Source organism: Pristiophorus japonicus, chromosome 8 (genome assembly GCF_044704955.1).
Source record: "Pristiophorus japonicus isolate sPriJap1 chromosome 8, sPriJap1.hap1, whole genome shotgun sequence".
Taxonomy (NCBI): Eukaryota; Metazoa; Chordata; class Chondrichthyes; family Pristiophoridae; genus Pristiophorus; species Pristiophorus japonicus.
In genome coordinates this window covers 2,445,490-2,467,334 of record NC_091984.1, presented here as the reverse complement: position 1 = coordinate 2,467,334, position 21,845 = coordinate 2,445,490, and the positions used below count along the sequence as shown (strand labels likewise).

At 49.2% G+C, this 21,845-nt stretch overlaps 1 protein-coding gene across 1 annotated transcript in view; it reads left to right on the top strand.

Moving 5' to 3' along the window:
- The window catches only part of LOC139268363 (collagen alpha-1(XXIV) chain), a 420,125-nt gene that overhangs the window by 84,252 nt on the left and 314,028 nt on the right, over positions 1-21,845 (top strand). Inside the window, exons 7-9 of the mRNA XM_070886436.1 lie at positions 483-527; positions 1,771-1,824; positions 13,816-13,860. Of these exons, the coding sequence (XP_070742537.1) occupies positions 483-527; positions 1,771-1,824; positions 13,816-13,860 (144 nt within the window). The remainder of the gene's footprint in view (positions 1-482; positions 528-1,770; positions 1,825-13,815; positions 13,861-21,845) is intronic.

Genomic DNA, 21,845 nt, shown 5'->3' with positions numbered 1-21,845 from the left:
CCTGAAAGGGCGGTGGGAGCAGATTCAATAGTAACTTTCAAAAGGATAAATACTTGAAGGGGAAAGATGTGCCGGGCTGTGGGGAAAGAGCGGGGAGTGGGACTGATTGGATCGCTCTGTCACAGAGCCGGCACAGGAACGATGGGCCGAATGGCCTCCTCCTGCGTTGTATCATTGTAAGATTTTGTGATATTTGACAGCTTGCTTCACAGCCTTATAATGTTTAGCAAACAATAAAGAAAAAAAGTGCTTACCCGGAAAATCTCTGTAGGCAATTCTGCTTTCAGCGAAAATTGCTTTTTTAAATAAACAACTTTGTTCCGGGAAATGTAACAACAAAGTAAATGAAACTTGCATCTTCAAAGGCTACGTGCCTCTAATTACATTGTGTAACACATTTGAAGTGTCAGCAGCTTGTGTGAAGTTTGAATCTGCTTGGCATACCAAAAACACGGCAGCCTTTCTGATTATTTGTGTTTCAGGGTCCCAAAGGATATCAAGGATCGCCTGGACCACCAGGGGAGCAAGTACGTACTCTCCGTGTGTCGACGTTTACATTGTGACATGATTTGGTACAGAGTTGTTATAAACAGGGCTGCAATACTAGCTTGCTATTTCCCGGGGGCGTAATACTGCTGTCCTGTATCCGAACTCACACCGAGTCCCGCTCACCCATCACCCCTTGGCTCGCTGACCTACACTGGCTCCCGGTCTAACAACGTCTCGATTTTAAAATTCTCATCCTTGTGTTCAAATTCCTCCCCTGCCCCCCACCATCTCTGTAATGTCCTCCAGCCCTACAAGTCTCTGAGATGTCTTCACTCCTCTAATTCTGGCCTCTTGAGCATCCCCGATTATAATCGCTCCACCATCGGAGGCCTTCAGCTGCCTGGGCCCCAAGCTCTGGAACTCCCTCCCTGAACCCCTCCGCTTCTCTACACCTCTCTCCTCCTGTAAAACGCCCCTTAAAACCCACCTCTTTGCCCCAGCTTTTGGGGTCGAATTTACACTTGTTTACGCCGGTTATATCAACGCAATCTGGGCGCAATCGGACAAGCCAGCGCCTAAGCTCGGGGAGTTTTAAACGTGAGCTGCGCCCGAAACCAACTCGCGCTCGTGTTTGTCCCGCGACCGTTTCTGCTGGTTCCAGACTCAATTGGCCCCGCCCACGGTACTGGCCCCGCCCACAGAACTGGCCCCCGCCTCCGGGTGGACATTGCGAGATTTGGCCGATTCCGCTCTTCAAATCTCGCTGATTGTCTGAGGGACACGGGCACTGGGTGGGCACGGGCACTGGGTGGGCACGCTTTAAACCTTTCCTCGCATCAAAACATTTAATTTACGAAGAAACCGTCCAGTGCACACCAATCAAACTATTAAATGGTTCAGTACTGCTTATTTTGAATCATTTTCAGTGATTTTAAATCGGGCTACTCACAGGATGGGGACGGAACATCCGTTTTCAGCAGTGCAGGTGTTATTGATCAAACTGCAGCAGGTTACTGCTCTCAAATACATCGAGCAATAGTTTTAATAGCAAGACAAAACAAGAAACGATGATGTTCGATCACGCTGCTGGGTTGCGCTGGTTCGAGGAAGATTATCCGATTGTGCAAACATGGATTTTGTCAGAAGCTTGCAGCCGAACCCAGCCAGCGCCAACTCGAGCGCTTTGTGGGCGCAATTTCCCGACTGCACCCAAACGGAAACGCAGGCGGGTTATTTTTACCGGCAGTAGGTATTCTAATATCCGCTGTTCTTCCTCTGCAGGGGGTCGCTGGGCTGGATGGAGACCTCGGTGTGCGTGGTTACACTGGCAGGCAGGTGCAGTAACTATACTTTGGATTATTGAGGGGGTTTTTGCATCCAAAGTTGTTTTGTTCACAATCTTTGAGAGTGTTTCTGTCAGCACGGCATTGCATCCCGTCTCTGCTCGTGCTCCGTTACCGCAACCATCCAGTTCTCGCTGTTCAGTGCTGGGACCCCAGCTATTTACAATATACATTAACGATTTAGATGAAGGAATTGAATGTAATGTCTCCAAGTTTGCAGATGACACTAAGCTGGGTGGCGGTGTGAGCTGTGAGGAGGATGCTAAGAGGTTGCAGGGTGACTTGGACAGGTTAGGTGAGTGGGCAAATACATGGCAGATGCAGTATAATGTGGATAAATGTGAGGTTATCCACTTTGGTGGCTAAAACAGGAAGGCAGATTATTATCTGAATGGTGACAAATTACTAAAAGGGGAGGTGCAACGAGACCTGGGTGTCATGGTACATCAGTCACTGAAGGTTGGCATGCAGGTACAGCAGGCGGTGAAGAAGGCAAATGGCATGTTGGCCTTCATAGCGAGAGGATTTGAGTACAGGAGCAGGGAGGTCTTACTGCAGTTGTACAGGGTCTTGGTGAGACCACACCTTGAGTATTGTGTTCAGTTTTGGTCTCCTAATCTGAGGAAGGACATTCTTGTATTGAGGGAGCGCAGCGAAGGTTCACCAGACTGATTCCCGGGATGTCAGGATTGACGTATGAAGGAAGACTGGATCGACTAGGCTTATATTCACTGGAGTTTAGAAGAATGAGAGGGGATCTCATAGAAACGTATAAGATTCTGATGAGATTGGACAGGTTAGATGCAGGAAGAATGTTCCCAATGTTGGGGAAGTCCAGAACCAGGGGTCACAGTCTAAGGATAAGGGGTAAGCCATTTAGGACCGAGATGAGGAGAAACTTCTTCACCCAGAGAGTGGGGAACCTGTGGAATTCTCTACCACAGAGAGTTGTTGAGGCCAGTTCGTTAGATATATTCAAGAGGGAGTTAGATGTGGCCCTTACAGCTAAAGGGATCAAGGGGTATGGAGAGAAAGCAGGAAAGGGGTACTGAGGTGAATGATCAGCCATGATCATATCGAATGGTGGTGCAGGCTCGAAGGGCCCAATGGCCTACTCCTGCACCTATTTTATATGTTTCTCCTCATCTTGGAATAAGATCGACACATTTGTGGTTTGTTTGATAATCGCTCCTGTGGAGCACCTTGGGATGGTTTTAACTATGTGAAAGGCGCTGTACAAATGCACGTTGCTTGTTGTTGTAGGAATGCTTTCACCTTTAAGCCCATTCGAGTGCATCCTTTCACCGTTTTTGATTCCCTGGGGCCAGAATTGCCCTGCGCTGGGTTTGTGGCGATCAAATCCACTTTGCTGGGTTTTTTTTTTTTGCACCGGGGCGGGAACGGCACGGAATTGGCCTCTTAAAGGGGAAGGCCACTGCGATCTGAGCAGCAGTGTTGCCCACTGAGCCACCTAAAGAGTGGTGTGGGGGGGGGTCTGGCTGTCTGGTGGGGGGGGTCGGCTGATCCAGCAGCAGCCAGTGACTGAAAAGGCCGGCTGACGCGGGAAAGATGACGTCCGCCGCCCGTGGGCACTGCCGCCTCCCCTTTAAGGCCGGACGGGGCCGACCCAGCCACCACAGCTACCCGCACCGAGAGGCAGTCAGTGCTGTAGCCCCGCGCTGACCTCGCGGCCCACGGGGCAATTCTCCCCCCCCCCCGCGGGGCGCAAAGGAGTCGGCGCGCACGCTGATGACTCCATCGCTGAGCTAATCGCGGGACGAGGCGCTAAGCCCATCGCACACTCCGAGCCCCAGGGGCAATTCCCAGGGAGGTGGAGTGGGAGCGCCCAGCGGGAAACCTTTAGCGCCCCGTTATCACCAGCCGGCGACACTCAGTGGCCCTGCACAAACCGGCAAGTCCAGTTTATGCCCCACCGCTCCGTGCCGGGGTTTATGCCCCACCGCTCCGTGCCGGGGTTTATGCCCCACCGCTCCGTGCCGGGGTTTATGCCCCACCGCTCCGTGCCGGGGTTTATGCCCCACCGCTCCACGCCGGGGTTTATGCCCCACCGCTCCGTGCCGGGGCTTATGCCCCACCGCTCCGTGCCGGGGCTTATGCCCCACCGCTCCGTGCCGGGGCTTATGCCCCACCGCTCCGTGCCGGGGCTTATGCCCCACCGCTCCGTGCCGGGGTTTATGTCCCACCGCTCCGTGCCGGGGTTTATGCCCCACCGCTCCGTGCCGGGGTTTATGCCCCACCGCTCCGTGCCGGGGTTTATGCTCCACACCAGCCCCCTCCCACCCCTCTCCATCTCACCCTATCCCCATATTCTTCTATTCCTTTCTCCCTCATGTGTTTATCCAGCTTCCCCTTAAATACATCGATACTATTCGCCTCAACCCCTCCCTGTGGCAGCGAGTTCCACATTCTCACCGCTCTCTGGGTAAAGAAGTTTCTCCTGAATTCCCCATTGGGTTTATCAGTGACTGTCTTATACTGATGGCCCCTAGTTCTGGTCTCCCCCACACGAGTCGAAGCATCTTCTCTGCGTCTACCCGATCAAACCCTTTCATAATCTTAAAGACCTCTATCAGGTCACCCCTCAGGCTTCTCCATTCTAGAGAAAAGAGCCCCAGGCTGTTCAACCTTTCCTGATCGTTATAACCGCTCCGTTCTGGTAACATCCCTAGTAAATCTTCTCTGCACCCTCTCCAGTGCCTCGATATCCTTTTTATTATATGGTGACCAGAACTGTACGCAGTGCTCCAAGTGTGGTCTAACCAAGGTTCGATACAAGTTTAACATCACTTCTCTGCTTTTTAATTCTATCCATCTGGAAATGAGCCCAGTGGTGGATTTGCCTTTTGTCCGTCCTTTGTGGTAACATTTAGTGATGCAGTTACTGGTGACCATCACCAGCTATGACCATGAGTGCACGCCCAGCTCAGTGTGCGGTGATACCATGCTTTATGTACTGGAATAGCACTCCAGAGGTTGTGAGGTCAAATCTCGGTCAGGCCAAGTTGTGGAATTGAGTTCAAAGCATTTGGTGATTAAATCCATGTCAGAGAAATTCCCGCCTGCTCTCAGTATCTTCCATCACATGCACAGCTCCCAATTAATGTTCATGATCGCAGCCAAGACACGTACATGAAGACTTTACATATTAAAAGCAGCTTAATGCATAACTTAAATAAAATATATTTTTATGGAAGCAAAATATTGGGAAGCAATGCACACATTTATGTCCCAGGATGTTTATCTTTAGCCATTGTTACTTCTGAGGTAATACAACACCAGTCAATGTATTTCCTTCTTACTTCATAAGGGGTTACCTTATGATGATAGATTGAGTAGACTGGGTCTTTACTCATTGGAGTTCAGAAGGATGAGGGGTGATCTTATAGAAACATTTAAAATAATGAAAGGGATAGACAAGATAGAGGCAGAGAGGTTGTTTCCACTGGTAGGGGAGACTAGAACTAGGGGGCACAGCCTCAAAATACGGGAGAGCCAATTTAAAATCGAGTTGAGAAGGAATTTTTTCTCCCAGAGGGTTGTGAATCTGTGGAATTCTCTGCCCAAGGAAGCAGTTGAGGCTAGTTCATTGAATGTATTCAAATCACAGATAGATAGATTTTTAACCAATAAGGGAATTAAGGGTTACGGGGAGCGGGCGGGTAAGTGGAGCTGAGTCCACGGCCAGATCAGCCATGATCTTGTTGAATGGCGGAGCAGGCTCGAGGGGCTAGATGGTCTACTCCTGTTCCTAATTCTTATGTTCTTATGTTCTTTATGTTTATATTCCTCTGTATGCCCCTCCTTATCCCTGTAACCCCCTCCCCCCTACACCCCTCCCTATCCCTGTAATCCCCTCCCCCCTACACCCCTCCCTATCCCTGTAACCTCCTCCCACCCTACACCCCTCCCTATCCCTGTAACACCCTCCCACCCTACACCCCTCCCTATCCCTGTACACCCCTCCCTATCCCTGTAACCCCCTCCCACCCTACACCCCTCCCTATCTCTGTAACCCCCACCCACCCTACACCCCTCCCTATCTCTGTAACCCCTCCAACCCTACACCCCTCCCTATCTCTGTAACCCCCTCCCACCCTACACTCCTCCCTATCTCTGTAACCCCTTCCCGCCCTACACCCCTCCGAGATCTCCACGCTCCTCCAATTGTAGCCTCCTGCTCATGACCCAACTGTAATCACTCCACCATTGTTGGCCGTGCCTTCAGCTGCGTGGGCCCCAAGCTGTGGAATTCCCTCCCTAAACCTCTCCGCCTCTCTCTCTTCCTTTAAGTTGTTCCTTAAAACCCACCCCTTTGACCGAGCTTTTGGTCGCCTGTCATAATATCTCTTGATGTGGCTCAATGGCAAATTTTGTCTGATAAGAACATAAGAAATAGGAGCAGGAGTCGGCCATTCGGCCCCTCGAGCCTGCTCCGCCATTCAATAAGATCATGGCTGATCTGATCATGGACTCAGCTCCACTTCCCCGCCCGCTCCCCATAACCCTTTACTCCCTTATCGCTCAAAAATCTGTCTATCTCCACCTTAAATATATTCAATGACCCAGCCTCCACAGCTCTCTGGGCAGAGAATTCCACAGATTTACAACCCTCTGAGAGAAGAAATTCCTCCTCATCTCAGTTTTAAATGGGCAGCCCCTTATTCTGAGATTATGCCCCTTAGTTCTAGATTCCCCCACAAGAGGAAACATCCTCTCTGTCTACCCTGTCAAGCCCTGTGAAGCACCTTGGGATCTTTTACTACATTAAAGGCGCTGTACGTATAAAAATAGTTGTGCTTGTTGTACTATGGACTGAAGTAGGATAGAGTCGGGTAGATTCAGCCCAGGTCTCTGATGGTGTTGCCGAGACCTGCTTCTGAATACTGTGGAAGATTGGTCTGGGTTATCTCTCCTTCAGAACAGAAGAAATAGGAGCAGGAGTCGGCCATTTGGCCCCTCGAGCCTGCTCCGCCATTCAATAAGATCCTGGCTGTTCGGGATAGTCTTCCTTTGCACCTGACGAGCATCCACACCTTGTCCACACCTCTGCTCCTCCCAGCTCAGACCAGGAACTCACCCTGGGGAAAGCTGCTTCTCCGTCACTGTGTGGATCGACACGTTCTTCTCCTATTGGCCCTGTAGCAGAGACCGTGCTGGACAGCACATGAAGCCTATTCTGAGACCAGAAACTCAAGGGTCTTTGCACTGAAAGCTGCCTTCAAACTGTACAGGCAAAGCATCTGGCCATCTTGTCCACCCAATCTCAAGCCCACTGATTTAATGAGGCAACATGAGCCCATTGGAAGGTGAACCCGATCAATTCGAACCAATTGGAAACTTTCTCAAACACAAACTAGGCGTGTATTCCCTGGAATACAGAAGGTTAAGGGACGATTTGAAAGGAATTGATAATGTAAATGGAGAGAATGTTATTCCGCTGGTGGGGTGCCGTCTCGGACAAGGAGACATAACCTTAAAATCAGAGCCAGGGCATTCAGGAAACACTTTGTCACGCAAAGGGTGGTTGAAATGTGGAACTCTCTCCCACAAGAAGCAAGAGATTAATTAATAAATCTAAGACTGATTGATTTTTGATGAGCAAGAGTATCAAAGGATATGAAGACAAGACAGGCGGATGGAGTTAGATACAGATCAGCTATGATCCCATTGAATGGGGGAACAGTGCCTCCTTCTGTTCCTATGTTTCGAAGTGTTTTAATTGTGTTTCGCTGAGGGTAACACAAACTTAACAGTAGCAAGTAAAACCACATTGTCACATTCAAAATCTGAGAGTTCTTTATAAATGTTCCATTACTTTACGCTGCACACAGTTTAGATAATGGTTATGTCGTTAGAACAAAAGACCAGAACTTAAGAATTAGGAGCAGGAGTCGGCCATTTGGCCCCTCAAACCTGCTGCGCCATTCAATAAGATCATGGCTGATCTTTGACCTCAGCTCCACTTTCCCGCCCGATCCTCATATCACTGGATTCTTTAGAGTCCAAAAATCTATCGATCTCAGCCTTGAATATACTCAAAGACTGAGCCTCCACAGCCCTCTGGGGCAGAGAATTCCAAAGATTCACCACCCTCTGAGTGAAGAAAGTCCCCCTCATCTCAGTCCTAAATGGCCGACTCCTTCTGAGACTGTGACCCCTGGTTCTAGACTCCCCAGCCCTGGGGAGACATCCTCCCTGCATCTACCCTGTCAAGCCCTGTAAGAACTTTTGCTGGGAAGCTTTTGAAAATGGGTGCCACCATTTTTCAGAATATTTATTTTGCCAGACAAATTTTGTGAGGAATCATTGAAAGGTTAAGTTGTATTTAATACTTGGTATAGACAGAAAATAGGTGCAGGAGTAGGCCAATGTGCAAAGTTAAAGCACATGGGATTGGGGGTAGTGTGCTGACGTGGATTGAGAACTGGTTGTCAGACAGGAAGCAAAGAGTAGGAGTAAACGGGTACTTTTCAGAATGGCAGGCAGTGACTAGTGGAGTGCCGCAAGGTTCTGTGCTGGGGCCCCAGCTGTTTACATTGTACATTAATGATTTAGACGAGGGGATTAAATGCAGTATCTCCAAATTTGCGGATGATACTAAGTTGGGTGGCAGTGTGAGCTGCGAGGAGGATGCTATTAGGCTGCAGAGTGACTTGGATAGGTTAGGTGAGTGGGCAAATGCATGGCAGATGAAGTATAATGTGGATAAATGTGAGGTTATCCACTTTGGTGGTAAAAACAGAGAGACAGACTATTATCTGAATGGTGACAGATTAGGAAAAGGGAAGGTGCAACGAGACCTGGGTGTCATGGTACATCAGTCATTGAAGGTTGGCATGCAGGTACAGCAGGCGGTTAAGAAAGCAAATGGCATGTTGGCCTTCATAGCGAGGGGATTTGAATACAGGGGCAGGGAGGTGTTGCTACAGTTGTACAGGGCCTTGGTGAGGCCACACCTGGAGTATTGTGTACAGTTTTGGTCTCCTAACTTGAGGAAGGACATTCTTGCTATTGAGGGAGTGCAGCGAAGGTTCACCAGACTGATTCCCGGGATGGCGGGACTGACCTATCAAGAAAGATTGGATCAATTGGGCTTGTATTCACTGGAGTTCAGAAGAATGAGAGGGGACCTCATAGAAACGTTTAAAATTCTGACGGGTTTAGACAGGTTAGATGCAGAAAGAATGTTCCCAATGTTGGGGAAGTCCAGAACCAGGGGTCACAGTCTGAGGATAAGGGGTAAGCCATTTAGGACCGAGATGAGGAGAAACTTCTTCACCCAGAGAGTGGTGAACCTGTGGAATTCTCTACCACAGAAAGTAGTTGAGGCCAATTCACTAAATATATTCAAAAGGGAGTTAGATGAAGTCCTTACTACTCGGGGGATCAAGGGTTATGGCGAGAAAGCAGGAAGGGGGTACTGAAGTTTCATGTTCAGCCATGAACTCATTGAATGGCGGTGCAGGCTAGAAGGGCTGAATGGCCTGCTCCTGCACCTATTTTCTATGTTTCTATGTTTCTATTCGGCCCTTCTAGCCTGCACCGCCATTCAATGAGTTCAGGGCTGAACATGCAACTTCAGTACCCCATTCCTGCTTTCTCGCCATACTCCTTGATCCCCCTAGTAGTAAGGACTACATCCAACTCCTTTTTGAATATATTTAGTGAATTGGCCTCAACTACTTTCTGTGGTAGAGAATTCCACAGGTTCACCACTCTCTGGGTGAAGAAGTTTCTCCTCATCTCGGTCCTAAATGGCTTACCCCTTATCCTTAGACTGTGACCCCTGGTTCTGGACTTCCCCAACATTGGGGACATTCTTGCTGCATCTAACCTGTCTTAAACCCGTCAGAATTTTAAATGTTTCTATGAGATCCCCTCTCATTCTTCTGAACTCCAGTGAATACAAGCCCAGTTGATCCAGTCTTTCTTGATATGTCAGTCCCCTCATCCCGCGAATCAATCTGGTGAACCTTCGCTGCACTCCCTCAATAGCAAGAATGTCCTTCCTCAAGTTAGGAGACCAAAACTGTACACAAAACTCCAGGTGTGGCCTCACCAAGGCCCTGTACAACTGTAGTAACATCTCCCTGCCCCTGTACTCAAATCCCCTCGCTATGAAGGCCAACATTTGCTTTCTTAACCGCCTGCTGTACTTGCATGCCAACCTTCAATGACTGATGTACCATGACACCCAGGTCTCGTTGCACCTCCCCTTTTTCTAATCTGTCACCATTCAGATAATAGTCTGTCTCTCTGTTTTTACCACCAAAGTGGATAACCTCACATTTATCCACATTATACTTCATCTGCCATGCATTTGCCCACTCACCTAACCTATCCAAGTCACTCTGCAGCCTCATAGCATCCTCCTCGCAGCTCACACTGCCACCCAACTTAGTGTCATCCGCAAATTTGGAGATACTACATTTAATCCCCTCATCTAAATCATTAATGTACAATGTAAACAGCTGGGGCCCCAGCACAGAACCTTGCGGTACCCCACTAGTCACTGCCTGCCATTCTGAAAAGTACCCATTTACTCCTACTCTTTGCTTCCTGTCTGTCAACCAGTTCTCTAACCATGTCAGCACACAACTCCCAATCCCATGTGCTTTAACTTTGCACATTAATCTCTTGTGTGGGACCTTGTCGAAAGCCTTCTGAAAGTCTAAATATACCACATCAACTGGTTCTCCCTTGTCCACTCTACTGGAAACATCCTCAAAAATTCCAGAAGATTTGTCAAGCATGATTTCCCTTTCACAAATCCATGCTGACTTGGACCTATCATATTACCTCTTTCCAAATGCGCTGCTATGACATCCTTAATAATTGATTCCATAATTTTACCCACTACCGATGTCAGGCTGACCAGTCTATAATTCCCTGTTTTCTCTCTCCCTCCTTTTTTAAAAAGTGGGGTTACATTGGCTACCCTCCACTCCATAGGAACTGATCCAGAGTCTATGGAATGTTGGAAAATGACTGTCAATGCATCCGCTATTTCCAAGGCCGCCTCCTTAAGTACTCTGGGATGCAGTCCATCAGGCCCTGGGCCTTCAATCCCATCAATTTCCCCAACACAATTTCCTGACTAATAAGGATTTCCCTCAGTTCCTCCTTCTTACTAGACCCTCTGACCCCTTTTCTATCCGGAAGGTTGTTTGTGTCCTCCTTAGTGAATACCGAACCAAAGTACTTGTTCAGTTGGTCTGCCATTTCTTTGTTCCCTGTTATGACTTCCCCTGATTCTGACTGCAGGGGACCTACGTTTGTCTTTACTAACCTTTTCTCTTTACATATCGATAGAAACTTTTGCAGTCTGTCTTAATGTTCCCTGCAAGCTTCCTCTCGGACTCCATTTTCCCTGCCCTAATCAAACCCTTTGTCCTCCTCTGCTGAGTTCTAAATTTCTCCCAGTCCCCGGGCTCGCTGCTATTTCTGGCCAATTTGTATGCCACTTCCTTGGCTTTAATACTATCCCTGATTTCCCTTGATAGCCACGGTTAAGCCACCTTCCCTTTTTTATTTTTACGCCAGACAGAGATGTACAATTGTTGTAGTTCATCCATGCGGTCTCTAAATGTCTGCCATTGCCCATCCACTGTCAACCCCTTAAGTATCATTCGCCAAGCTATCCTAGCCAATTCACGCCCCATACCTTCAAAGTTACTCTTCTTTAAGTTAGGACCATGGTCTTGAATTAACTCTTTCATTCTCCATCCTAATGTAGAATTCCACCATATTATGGTCACTCTTCCCCAAGGGGCCTCGCACAACGAGATTGCTAATTAATCCTCTCTCATTACACAACACCCAGTCTAAGATGGCCTCCCCCCTAGTTGGTTCCTCGACATATTGGTCTAGAAAACCATCCCTTATGCACTCCAGGAAATCCTCCTCCACCGTATTGCTTCCAGTTTGGTTAGCCCAATCTATATGCATATTAAAGTCACCCATTATAACTGCTGCACCTTTATTGCATGCATCCCTAATTTCCTGTTTGATGCCCTCCCCAACATCACTACTACTGTTTGGAGGTCTGTGCACAACTCCCACTAACGGTTTTTGTCCTTTGGTGTTCTGCAGCTCTACCCATATAGATTCCACATCATGCAAGCTAATGTCCTTCCGAACTATTGCATTAATCTCCTCTTTAACCAGCAATGCTATCCCACCTCCTTTTCCTTTTATTCTATCCTTCATGAATGTTGAATACCCTTGGATGTTGAGTTCCCAGCCCTGATCATCCTGGAGTCACGTCTCTGTCATCCCAATCACATCATATCTGTTAACATCTATTTGCGCAGTTAATTCATCCACCTTATTACGGATACTCCTTGCATTAAGACACAAAGCCTTCAGGCTTGTTTTTTTTAACACCCTTTGTCCTTTTAGAATTATGATGTAGTGTGGCCCTTTTTGTTTCTTGCCTTTGTTTACTCGGCCTTCCACTATTGCTTTTTACCTTTCTACCATCTGATTCTGACTCCATATTACTTCGCCCTGTCTCGCTGCATAGGTTCCCATCCCCCTGCCATATTAGTTTAAACACTCCCGAACTGCATTAGAAAATGTTACCCCCAGGACATCAGTTCCAGTCCTGCCCAAGTGCAGACCGTCCCTTTTGTACAGGTCCCACTTCCCCCAGAACTGGTTCCAATGTCCCAGGAATTTGAATCCCTCCCTCTTGCACCACTGCTCAAGCCACGTATTTATTCTAACTATCCTGCTCCCTCTACTCTGATTAGCACGTGGCACTGGTAGCAATCCAGAGATTACTACCATTGAGGTCCTACTTTTTAATTTAACTCCTAGCTTCCTAAATTCAGCTTGTAGGACCTCTTCCCGCTTCTTACCTATATCGTTGGTACCTACATGTACCACGACAACTGGCTGTTCACCCTCCCTCTCCAGAATGCTCTGCAGCCGCTCCGAGACATTCTTGACCCTTGTACCAGGGAGGCAACATACCATCCTGGAGTGTCGGTTGCGGCCGCAGAAACTCCTATCTATTCCCCTTACAATAGAGCCCCCTATCACTATAGCTCTCCCACTCATTTCCCTTCCTTCTGTGCAGCAGAGCCACCCATGGTGCCATGAACCTGGCTGCTGGTGCCTTCCCCTGGTAAGTCATCTCCCCCAACAGTATCCAAAACGGTATATCTGTTTTGGAGGGAGATGACCGCAGGGGACTCCTGCACTACCTTCCTGCTCTTGCCTTGTCTCATGATCACCCATTCACTATCTGTCCTAACCCTTACCTGCGGTGTGACCAACTCACTAAATGTGCTATCCACAACATTCTCAGCATGGCGCATGCTCCAGAGTGAGTCTATCCGCAGCACTGGAAGTGTCCCTGATTTCCCACATAGCACAGGAGGAGCATGACACGGGTCCGAGCTCTCCTGCCATGACTTAACCCTTAAATTAATTTACTTACTAAACTTTACTTAAACACCAAACAGCTACTTAGTAGTTCGCTGCCAATTAAATCAATCTAAAAGTCAGTCTAAAAGAGTTATACTTACCAGTCGAACAGCCAACCACTTACCAGCTTCGCTGTGACGTCACCTCTCGATTTCGCACCCCTCTATCTTTGTCTGCAGCTAGTTGGGCTAGTCTCTGGGCCTCCGTCTCCTACTCTCGCACTCCTTATCAACTGCTCTAGTGTCAGCACTGGTAGGAAAAACAAGACAAAACAGCACCTGCCACCCCCACTTGCCCTTAAAACTCACCCACTTACCAAACTCACGAATGCCACTCTATGCTGCTGCACTCTGTGCTCTGCATAGATGGTGTTGTCTGATAAGGCACACCCAGTATGAAAATACAACATTGATAGTTATATAGTCCATTACTCACCTACAACATTATTAAAGTCAACCAAGTTTACTTTGTGCGGTATAGTCTTTTTTAATCTAACCTAACAATAAGTTTATTCTTATGTTTATTGCAGGGTTCAGTTGGTCCAGAAGGGAACCCAGGTCCAAAAGGTGTACGGGTGAGTAAGACGTCAAAAGATGTTGAAATGACAATGTCGAGAGTAAAAAGCATTAAGGTGCTCAGTGCTTGTCCGACATCCAGTGCGGGATGAGCAGGAATTTTCTCCAAATAAATATTGAGAAGACCAAAGCCATTGTCTTTGGTCCCCGCAACAAACTCCGATCCCTAACCACTGACTCCATCCCTCTCCCTAGCATCTATCTGAGGGTGAACAAGACTGTTTGAAACCTGGGTGTCATATTTGAGCCTGAAATGAGCTTCCGGCCACATATCCGCAGCATTAACTAAGACCACCTATTCCCACCTCGGTAACATCGCCCGTCTCCGCCCCTGCCTCAGCTCATCTGCTGCTGAAGCCCTCATCCGTGCCTTTGTTATCTCTAGACTTGACTATTCCAACGCACTCCTGGCTGGCCTCCCACATTGTACCCTACATAAACTAGAGGTGATCCAAAGCTCGGCTGCCCGTGTCCTAACTCGCACCAAGTCCCGCTCACCCATCACCCCCTGTGCTCACTGACCCGTGTCCTAACTCGCACCTAGTCCCACTCACCCATCACCCCCTGTGCTCACTTACCCGTGTCCTAACTCGCACCCAGTCCCACTCACCCATCACCCCCCGTGCTCACTGACCCGTGTCCTAACTCACACCCAGTCCCGCTCACCCATCACCCCCTGTGCTCACTGACCCGTGTCCTAACTCGCACCCAGTCCCACTCACCCATCACCCCCTGTGCTCACTGCCCTGTGTCCTAACTCGCACCAAGTCCCACTCACCCATCACCCCCTGTGCTCACTGACCTGTGTCCTAACTCGCACCCAGTCCCACTCACCCATCACCCCCTGTGCTCACTGCCCTGTGTCCTAACTCACACCCAGTCCCACTCACCCATCACCCCCTGTGCTCACTGCCCTGTGTCCTAACTCACACCCAGTCCCGCTCACCCATCACCCCCTGTGCTCACTGCCCTGTGTCCTAACTCGCACCAAGTCCCGCTCACCCATCACCCCCTGTGCTCACTTACCCGTGTCCTAACTCGCACCAAGTCCCGCTCACCCATCACCCCCTGTGCTCACTTACCCGTGTCCTAACTCGCACCCAATCCCGCTCACCCATCACCCCCTGTGCTCACTGACCCGTGTCCTAACTCGCACCAAGTCCCGCTCACCCATCACCCACTGTGCTCACTGACCTACACTGGCTCCCGGTTACGCAATGCCTCGATTTCAAAATTCTCATCCTTGTTTACAAATCCCTCCATGGCCCATGGCCCTCGCCCCTCCCTATCTCTGTAATCTCCTCCAGCCCCACACTCCCCCAAGATCTCTGCGCTCCTCTATTTCTGCCCTTCTAAGCACCCTTGATTATAATCACTCCACCATCGGTGGCCGTGCCTTCTGTTGCCTGGGCCCCCAGCTCTGGAACTCCCTCCCTAAACCCCTCCGCGCCTCCGCCCCTCTCTCCTCCTTTGAGGCACTCCTTAAAACCGACCTCTTTGACCGAGCTTTTGGTCATCTGCCGTGATTTCTTCTCATGTGGCTTGGTGTCAAATTTATCTGTTTTGTCTTATAACACCGCTGTGTTTTATTACGTTAAAGGCACTAGATAAATAAAAGTTGTTGTTGTAAGTAAATGCAATCTATATCTGATGATTGGTTTTGTCACTGTCAGCATGTTTACATAACGTTATATAGAAACAGGCCACTCCCTCCCTACACCTCTCCACCTCTTTACCTCTCCCTGATCCTCTAAGACTCTCCTTAAAACCTACCTTTTCACCTGTCTTTATACGGCTCGGTTCAGATTGTTTGATAATCGCTCCTGTCAAGCACCTTGGGATGTTGTACTATGCTTAAAGACGCCATATAAATGTAAGTTGTTGTTGTCTTCTGTGGTTGTCCTGATCGACTCCTGTAGAATGAACTGTTTTATACGGTCTCCGTTCCAAAATCTGATGTTTAATGACCAAACGTCAAAGAATTTCTTACCAGTTTTCCGGACTCACTGCTGCAACTCCGCACCTGTCCGCATTCTTTCCCATCATCCCCTCACTGATTCAGGTATAATCTTCGCAAAGATCCATTACATCCTGGCTAGCACACGTGCTGCCCTCTCTCAGTATCATGCTCAATACGCATCCTGACTTCAGTCAAGCTGACAGCTGCCTCCTTTCAGATTGTCTATTGACATCACTGTGTCAGCCAATGACAGTCTTGGGTAATCCTTGCCACTGGACCAAGACCTCGCTCTGTCAAGCCCGTGTGGTGGCTGGTGTGCAACGGTCACCCCACGTTAAAAAAATCCACCCACAGGCATCTTTTACCCTTCAGGATGTAGTTCAGGTCCTTCATTGAAACACCTGTGAACTGATCCTTTTTTGGCGTGGTAACAAGTTATCCTCGCTTCGAGGGATCGCCTATGATGATGATGTCAGCCAATGAGTTGGAAGCAGGGCGGAGCTCATGGCAAACTGCCTATGTACTCAGTAAACAGAGTCTATTTAAACAGCAAGGTGTCTATTTACTCAGCAAACAGAATCTATTTAAACAACGCACTAAAGCAAACAGCAAACAGTATCTATTTAAACAGCAAACAGTCTGCAGAATCGATTTAAGAAAGTCTCTACGAACTACAGCAAACAGAACTCATGACCTAAACTACAGCAGCATCTCCTGATAAAAGCAGAATGAATTCACCATCAAAGTGCCGTGAGTGGAGGCTAGTTACAGAACACAAATGAGGTGTGTAAAATCACCCCAGTCACTAATCGCAGGCCTCATCATCTCCAGTCCGGCCGGCATCAACAGTGTCGCTATAAGCAGCCGTGCCAAGAAAGCGAGTGTTTAATTCCAAGCGCCTTATTTTTAAAACAAGTATCAAAAGTCCAAAATCCTTCCACTCCCCACCATAAGGATGCCCGGTTCCCACCTTTACCGATCTTAACCGAGGCTTGGGGTCAGGCTGCCTAAGTCGCCCATCCCAAAGGCCGGTGGGGTCCTAATTAGCATCTCTGTCTCCTCACATTAGAAGTAAGAAGGGAAGTCAGTGTCCAAAGGGTAATGGAGCTGTGTAATAATGTCAGGGAGAAGGACTAAAGCAGGCAGTCCAAAATAGATTCACGTGGCAATCTACTTTAAACATCCCTTCTTCTTAGGCAGTCCCTCGCATCGAGGATGACTTGCTTCCACACCAAAAAGGGATGTTTCAATGAAGAACCTAATATTCCAGGTCCTGACCTACATCCTGAAGGGTGGAAGATGCCTGTGGGTGGATTTTTTTAATGTGGGGTGACCGTTGCACACCAGCCACCACACGGGCTTGACAGAGCGAGGTCTTGGTCCAGTGGCAAGGGTGAACCAGGACGACTGGAGACCTGCTCTGCTGCACGGACCTAGTGCGCACACACATCGCACAGTGTGGGCTGGGCCCGTGCTGCCCCCGAACTCTCACCTCTCCTGGGCCCCGAACTCGCACCTCTCCTGGGCCCCGAACTCACATCTCTCCTGGGCCCCGAACTCGCACCTCTCCTGGGCCCCGAACTCACACCTCTCCTGGGCCCCGAACTCACACCTCTCCTGGGCCCCGAACTCACACCTCTCCTGGGCCCCGAACTCACACCTCTCCTGGGCCCCGAACTCACACCTCTCCTGGGCCCCGATCACGCCTCTCCTGGGCCCCGATCACGCCTCTCCTGGGCCCCGATCACGCCTCTCCTGGGCCCCAATCACGCCTCTCCTGGGCCCCAATCACGCCTCTCTGCAATCTCTTGCCGCTCCTCTGCTACTTGCTGCCTCTCCTGCTGTACCTGCCCGCGCTCCAATCAGCGACTTGGATTTTGGTGACGTTCAATCCGGTCGCCCTTCTCCAAGTCATCGCCCTCCTGCACCAGCTCGCACTGCTCCCTGAAGTAGTACGCCTCCACGCTGCTCCCGGGCACCGCACCTCCGCTCCTTTTATGGCCCCGACCTGCGGCTGGTGGTTTTCCCGCAGGTCGGGGCCTCCACGATGTTTCACACATTACAACATTCACTCCCTCCACCACCGGCGCCCCCTGGCTGCAGTGTGTACCATCTACAAGATACACTGCAGCAACTCGCCAAGGCTTCTTCGGCAGCACCTCCCAAACCCACGACCTCTACCACCGAGAAGGACAAGGGCAGCAGGTGCATGGGAACACCACCCCCTCCACGTTCCCCTCCCAGTCACACACCATCCCGACTGGGAAATATATCGGCCGTTCCTTCATCGTCGCTGGGTCACAATCCTGGAACTCCCTCCCTAACAGCACTGTGGGAGCACCTTCACCACACGGACTGCAGCGGTTCAAGAAGGCGGCTCACCACCACCTTCTCAAGGGGCAATTAGGGATGGGCAATAAATGCTGGCCTTGCCAGCAATGCCCACATCCCGTGAATAAATAAATAAAAAGGTGGACATGTTTGTGGAGAGAGCAAGGATTGAGGTGAGATTGCGGGTGGTCTGGTTAAATCTCTGAATAAGCGAGCGGCTTCAAACGATCTTTATGTTGCTACAGTATTATAAGAACATAAGAATTAGGAACAGGAGTAGGCCATCTAGCCCCTCGAGCCTGCTCCGCCATTCAACAAGATCATGGCTGATCTGGCCGTGGACTCAGCTCCACTTACCCGCCCGCTCCCCATAGCCCTTAATTCCCTTATTGGTTAAAAATCTATCTATCTGTGACTTGAATACATTCAATGAGCTAGCCTCAACTGCTTCCTTGGGCAGAGAATTCCACAGATTCACAACCCTCTGGGAGAAGAAATTCCTTCTCAACTCGGTTTTAAATTGGCTCCCCCGTATTTTGAGGCTGTGCCCCCTAGTTCTAGTCTCCCCGACCAGTGGAAACAACCTCTCTGCCTCTATCTTGTCTATCCCTTTCATGATTTTAAATGTTTCTATAAGATCACCCCTCATCCTTCTGAACTCCAAGGAGTAAAGACCCAGTCTACTCAATCTATCATCATAAGGTAACCCCCTCATCTCCGGAATCAGCCGAGTGAATCAAATTGAGGGCTCGTCCGGGTTCTGAACCCGGGACCTCTCGCAAGTTTCAAGTAACAACCCCGAAGCAAGAATCATGCCCCTGGACCAATGAGCCTACCATGGTGTATATTAGCTGCACAATTGAAGGAAATAGATAAAGGGAATAAGGAATACAATTGTGCCAAAGAGCTGGTGTGAGGAGCCCACTGAATGTTCCCATTTCCATGGGTGTCACGCTGGGTTAAGCTCCCCGAGCAGTACTCAGTACGCTGTTAATCCACTTAACATCTGCGCTAATCCTTAATCATTTTGTGTTTACAGACAATGTTGAAAAAGAATTTGCAGAGTGCTGATTTAAAGTTTGCTGCTTTTGTTTACCAAGTTTTTTTTAAAAAGCAATTGTTTGTCTACATTTCAGGCCATTTTCACATCAACTCACAAAAGAAAGAAAGACTTGCATTTATATAGCGCCTTTCACGGCCTCAGGAAGTCCTAAAACGCTTCACTGCCTATGAAGTACTTTTTGAAGTTTAGTCGCTGTTACACTGTAGGAAATGTGGCAGCCAAATTCTGCACAGCAAGCTCCAACAAACAGTAATGTGATAATGATCAGATAATCTAATATTGTGAAAATGATTGAGGGATAGTCATTGGCCAGGACGCTGAGGATAACTCTCGGCTCTTCTTCGAAATAGTGCCACGGGATCTTGTATGTCCACCATGAGAGAGCAGACAGGGTTAATGTCTCATCCTAAAGCCGGCACCTCCAACAATGCATCACTCCCTCAGTACTGCCCCTCCGACAGTGCGTTGCTCCCTCAGTACTGCCCTTCCGACAGTGCAGCGCTCCCTCAGTACTGCCCCTCCGACAGTGCATCACTCCCTCAGTACTGCCCCTCCGACAGTGCGGCGCTCCCTCAGTATTGCCCCTCCGACAGTGCGGCGCTCCCTCAGTACTGCCCTTCCGACAGTGCAGCACTCCCTCAGTACTGCCCCTCCGACAGTGCATCACTCCCTCAGTACTGCCCCTCCGACAGTGCAGCACTCCCTCAGTACTGCCCCTCCGACAGTGCAGCGCTCCCTCAGTACTGCCCTTCCGACAGTGCGGCACTCCCTCAGTACTGCCCCTCCAACAGTGCAGCACTCCCTCAGTACTGCCCCTCCGACAGTGCGGCGCTCCCTCAGTACTGCCCTTCCGACAGTGTAGCACTCCCTCAGTACTGCCCCTCCGACAGTGCAGCGCTCCCTCAGTACTGCCCCTCCGACAGTACGGCACTCCCTCAGTACTGTCCCTCTGACAGTCCAGCACTCTCTCAGTACTGCCCCTCCGACAGTGCAGCACTCCCTCAGTACTGCCCCTCCGACAGTGCCAATGACTCAGACTAAGGCATATGTCAGGAGGTGGGTGGGGGACCTGACCCATCCACCTCCATGGCACGAACCTGGTATTGCAGTACTTCCAGGAACGGTGCAGTGGCTCTAGACCTTTTGGCTAAGAGCATTGGCGCAGAGTGATCCTTGGCGTGTGCAAGGTGACCTCTGGCGTTTGTGATTTGACAAAGAATTGGAACGATTGGCTACGAATTTCAAAAAAAAAAAAATATGTAGAAGCCACAGCATTATTTACATTTCTGGACGATGGACATGGTATTGATTAGTAAGGAGTCATTTGGAGTTTCTTTGGAGTGTTTTGGTCGGTTGGTGTACATTTTATCTTGAGGATCTGGAGAATGCTCAAGTCTACTGATTGCTCAGAATAGAAATAGAATCATCGAATATTACAGCACAGAGGGAGGCCATTCGGCCCATCGAGTCTGCACCGTCTCTCTCGAAGAGCACTGCAGTCAGTCCCACTCCCCCTCTCATACCCCATATCACTACAATTGTAGCTCCTTCAAGTGTTTATCCAATTCACTTTTGAAGGCCACGATTGAATCTGGATCCACCAACCAGTCAGGCAGTGCATTACAAATCCTAAGCACTCGCTGCGTGAAAACGCTTTTCCCTCGTGTTGCCTCTGCTTCTTTTGCCAATCACCTTAAATCTGTGACAATAATAACTAGGAATGCTGATAATCTCAGCGGGTCAGGCAGCCTCTGTGGAGAGAGAAACAGAGTTAATGTTTCAGGTCGATGACCCTTCGTCAGAACTGGTGAATGTTCCAAACACTTCATCGCCCTGAAACGTTAACTCGGTTTCTCTCTCCAACCCGCTGAGATTTGCAGCATTCTCTGTTTTTATTCCGGATTCCAGCATCGGCAGTATTTTGCTTTTCTGTTAAATCTGTGCCCTCTGGATACCAGCCCTTCAGCCATTGGAAACAGTTTGCCTTTAATTACTCTATCTAAACCCTTTGTGATGTTAAACACCTCTCTCAAACCTCCTCTTAGTCTTCGCTGTTCTATGGACAACAACCCCAGCTTCTCCAGTCTCTCCACACGACTATATTCTCTCATCCCTCGATCCACTCTAATGAATTTCTCCTGCATCCTCCCTGGAGCCTTCACACGTTTCCTAAATCGCGCTGCCAGACTTGGGCACAGCACTCCAGCTGGGGCCAAACCAGGGTATATTCAGCTTTAACACAACTTCCCAGCTTCTGGATAGAGAACTGGTTGATGGACAGGAAGCAAAGAGTAGGAATAAACGAGTCCTTTTCAGAATGGCAGGCAGTGACTAGTGGAGTGCCGCAAGGTTCAGTGCTGGGACCCCAGTTATTTACAATATACATCAATGATTTAGATGATGAAATTGAGTGTAATATCTCCAAGTTTGCAGATGACACCAAGCTGGGTGGCGGTGTGAGCTGTGAGGAGGATGTTAAGAGGCTGCAGGGTGACTTGGACAGGTTAGTTGAGTGGGCAAATGCATGGCAGATGCAATATAATGTAGATAAGTGTGAGGTTTGGTGGCAAAAACAGGAAGGCAGAATATTATCTGAATGGTGACAGCTTAGGAAAAGGGGAGGTGCAACG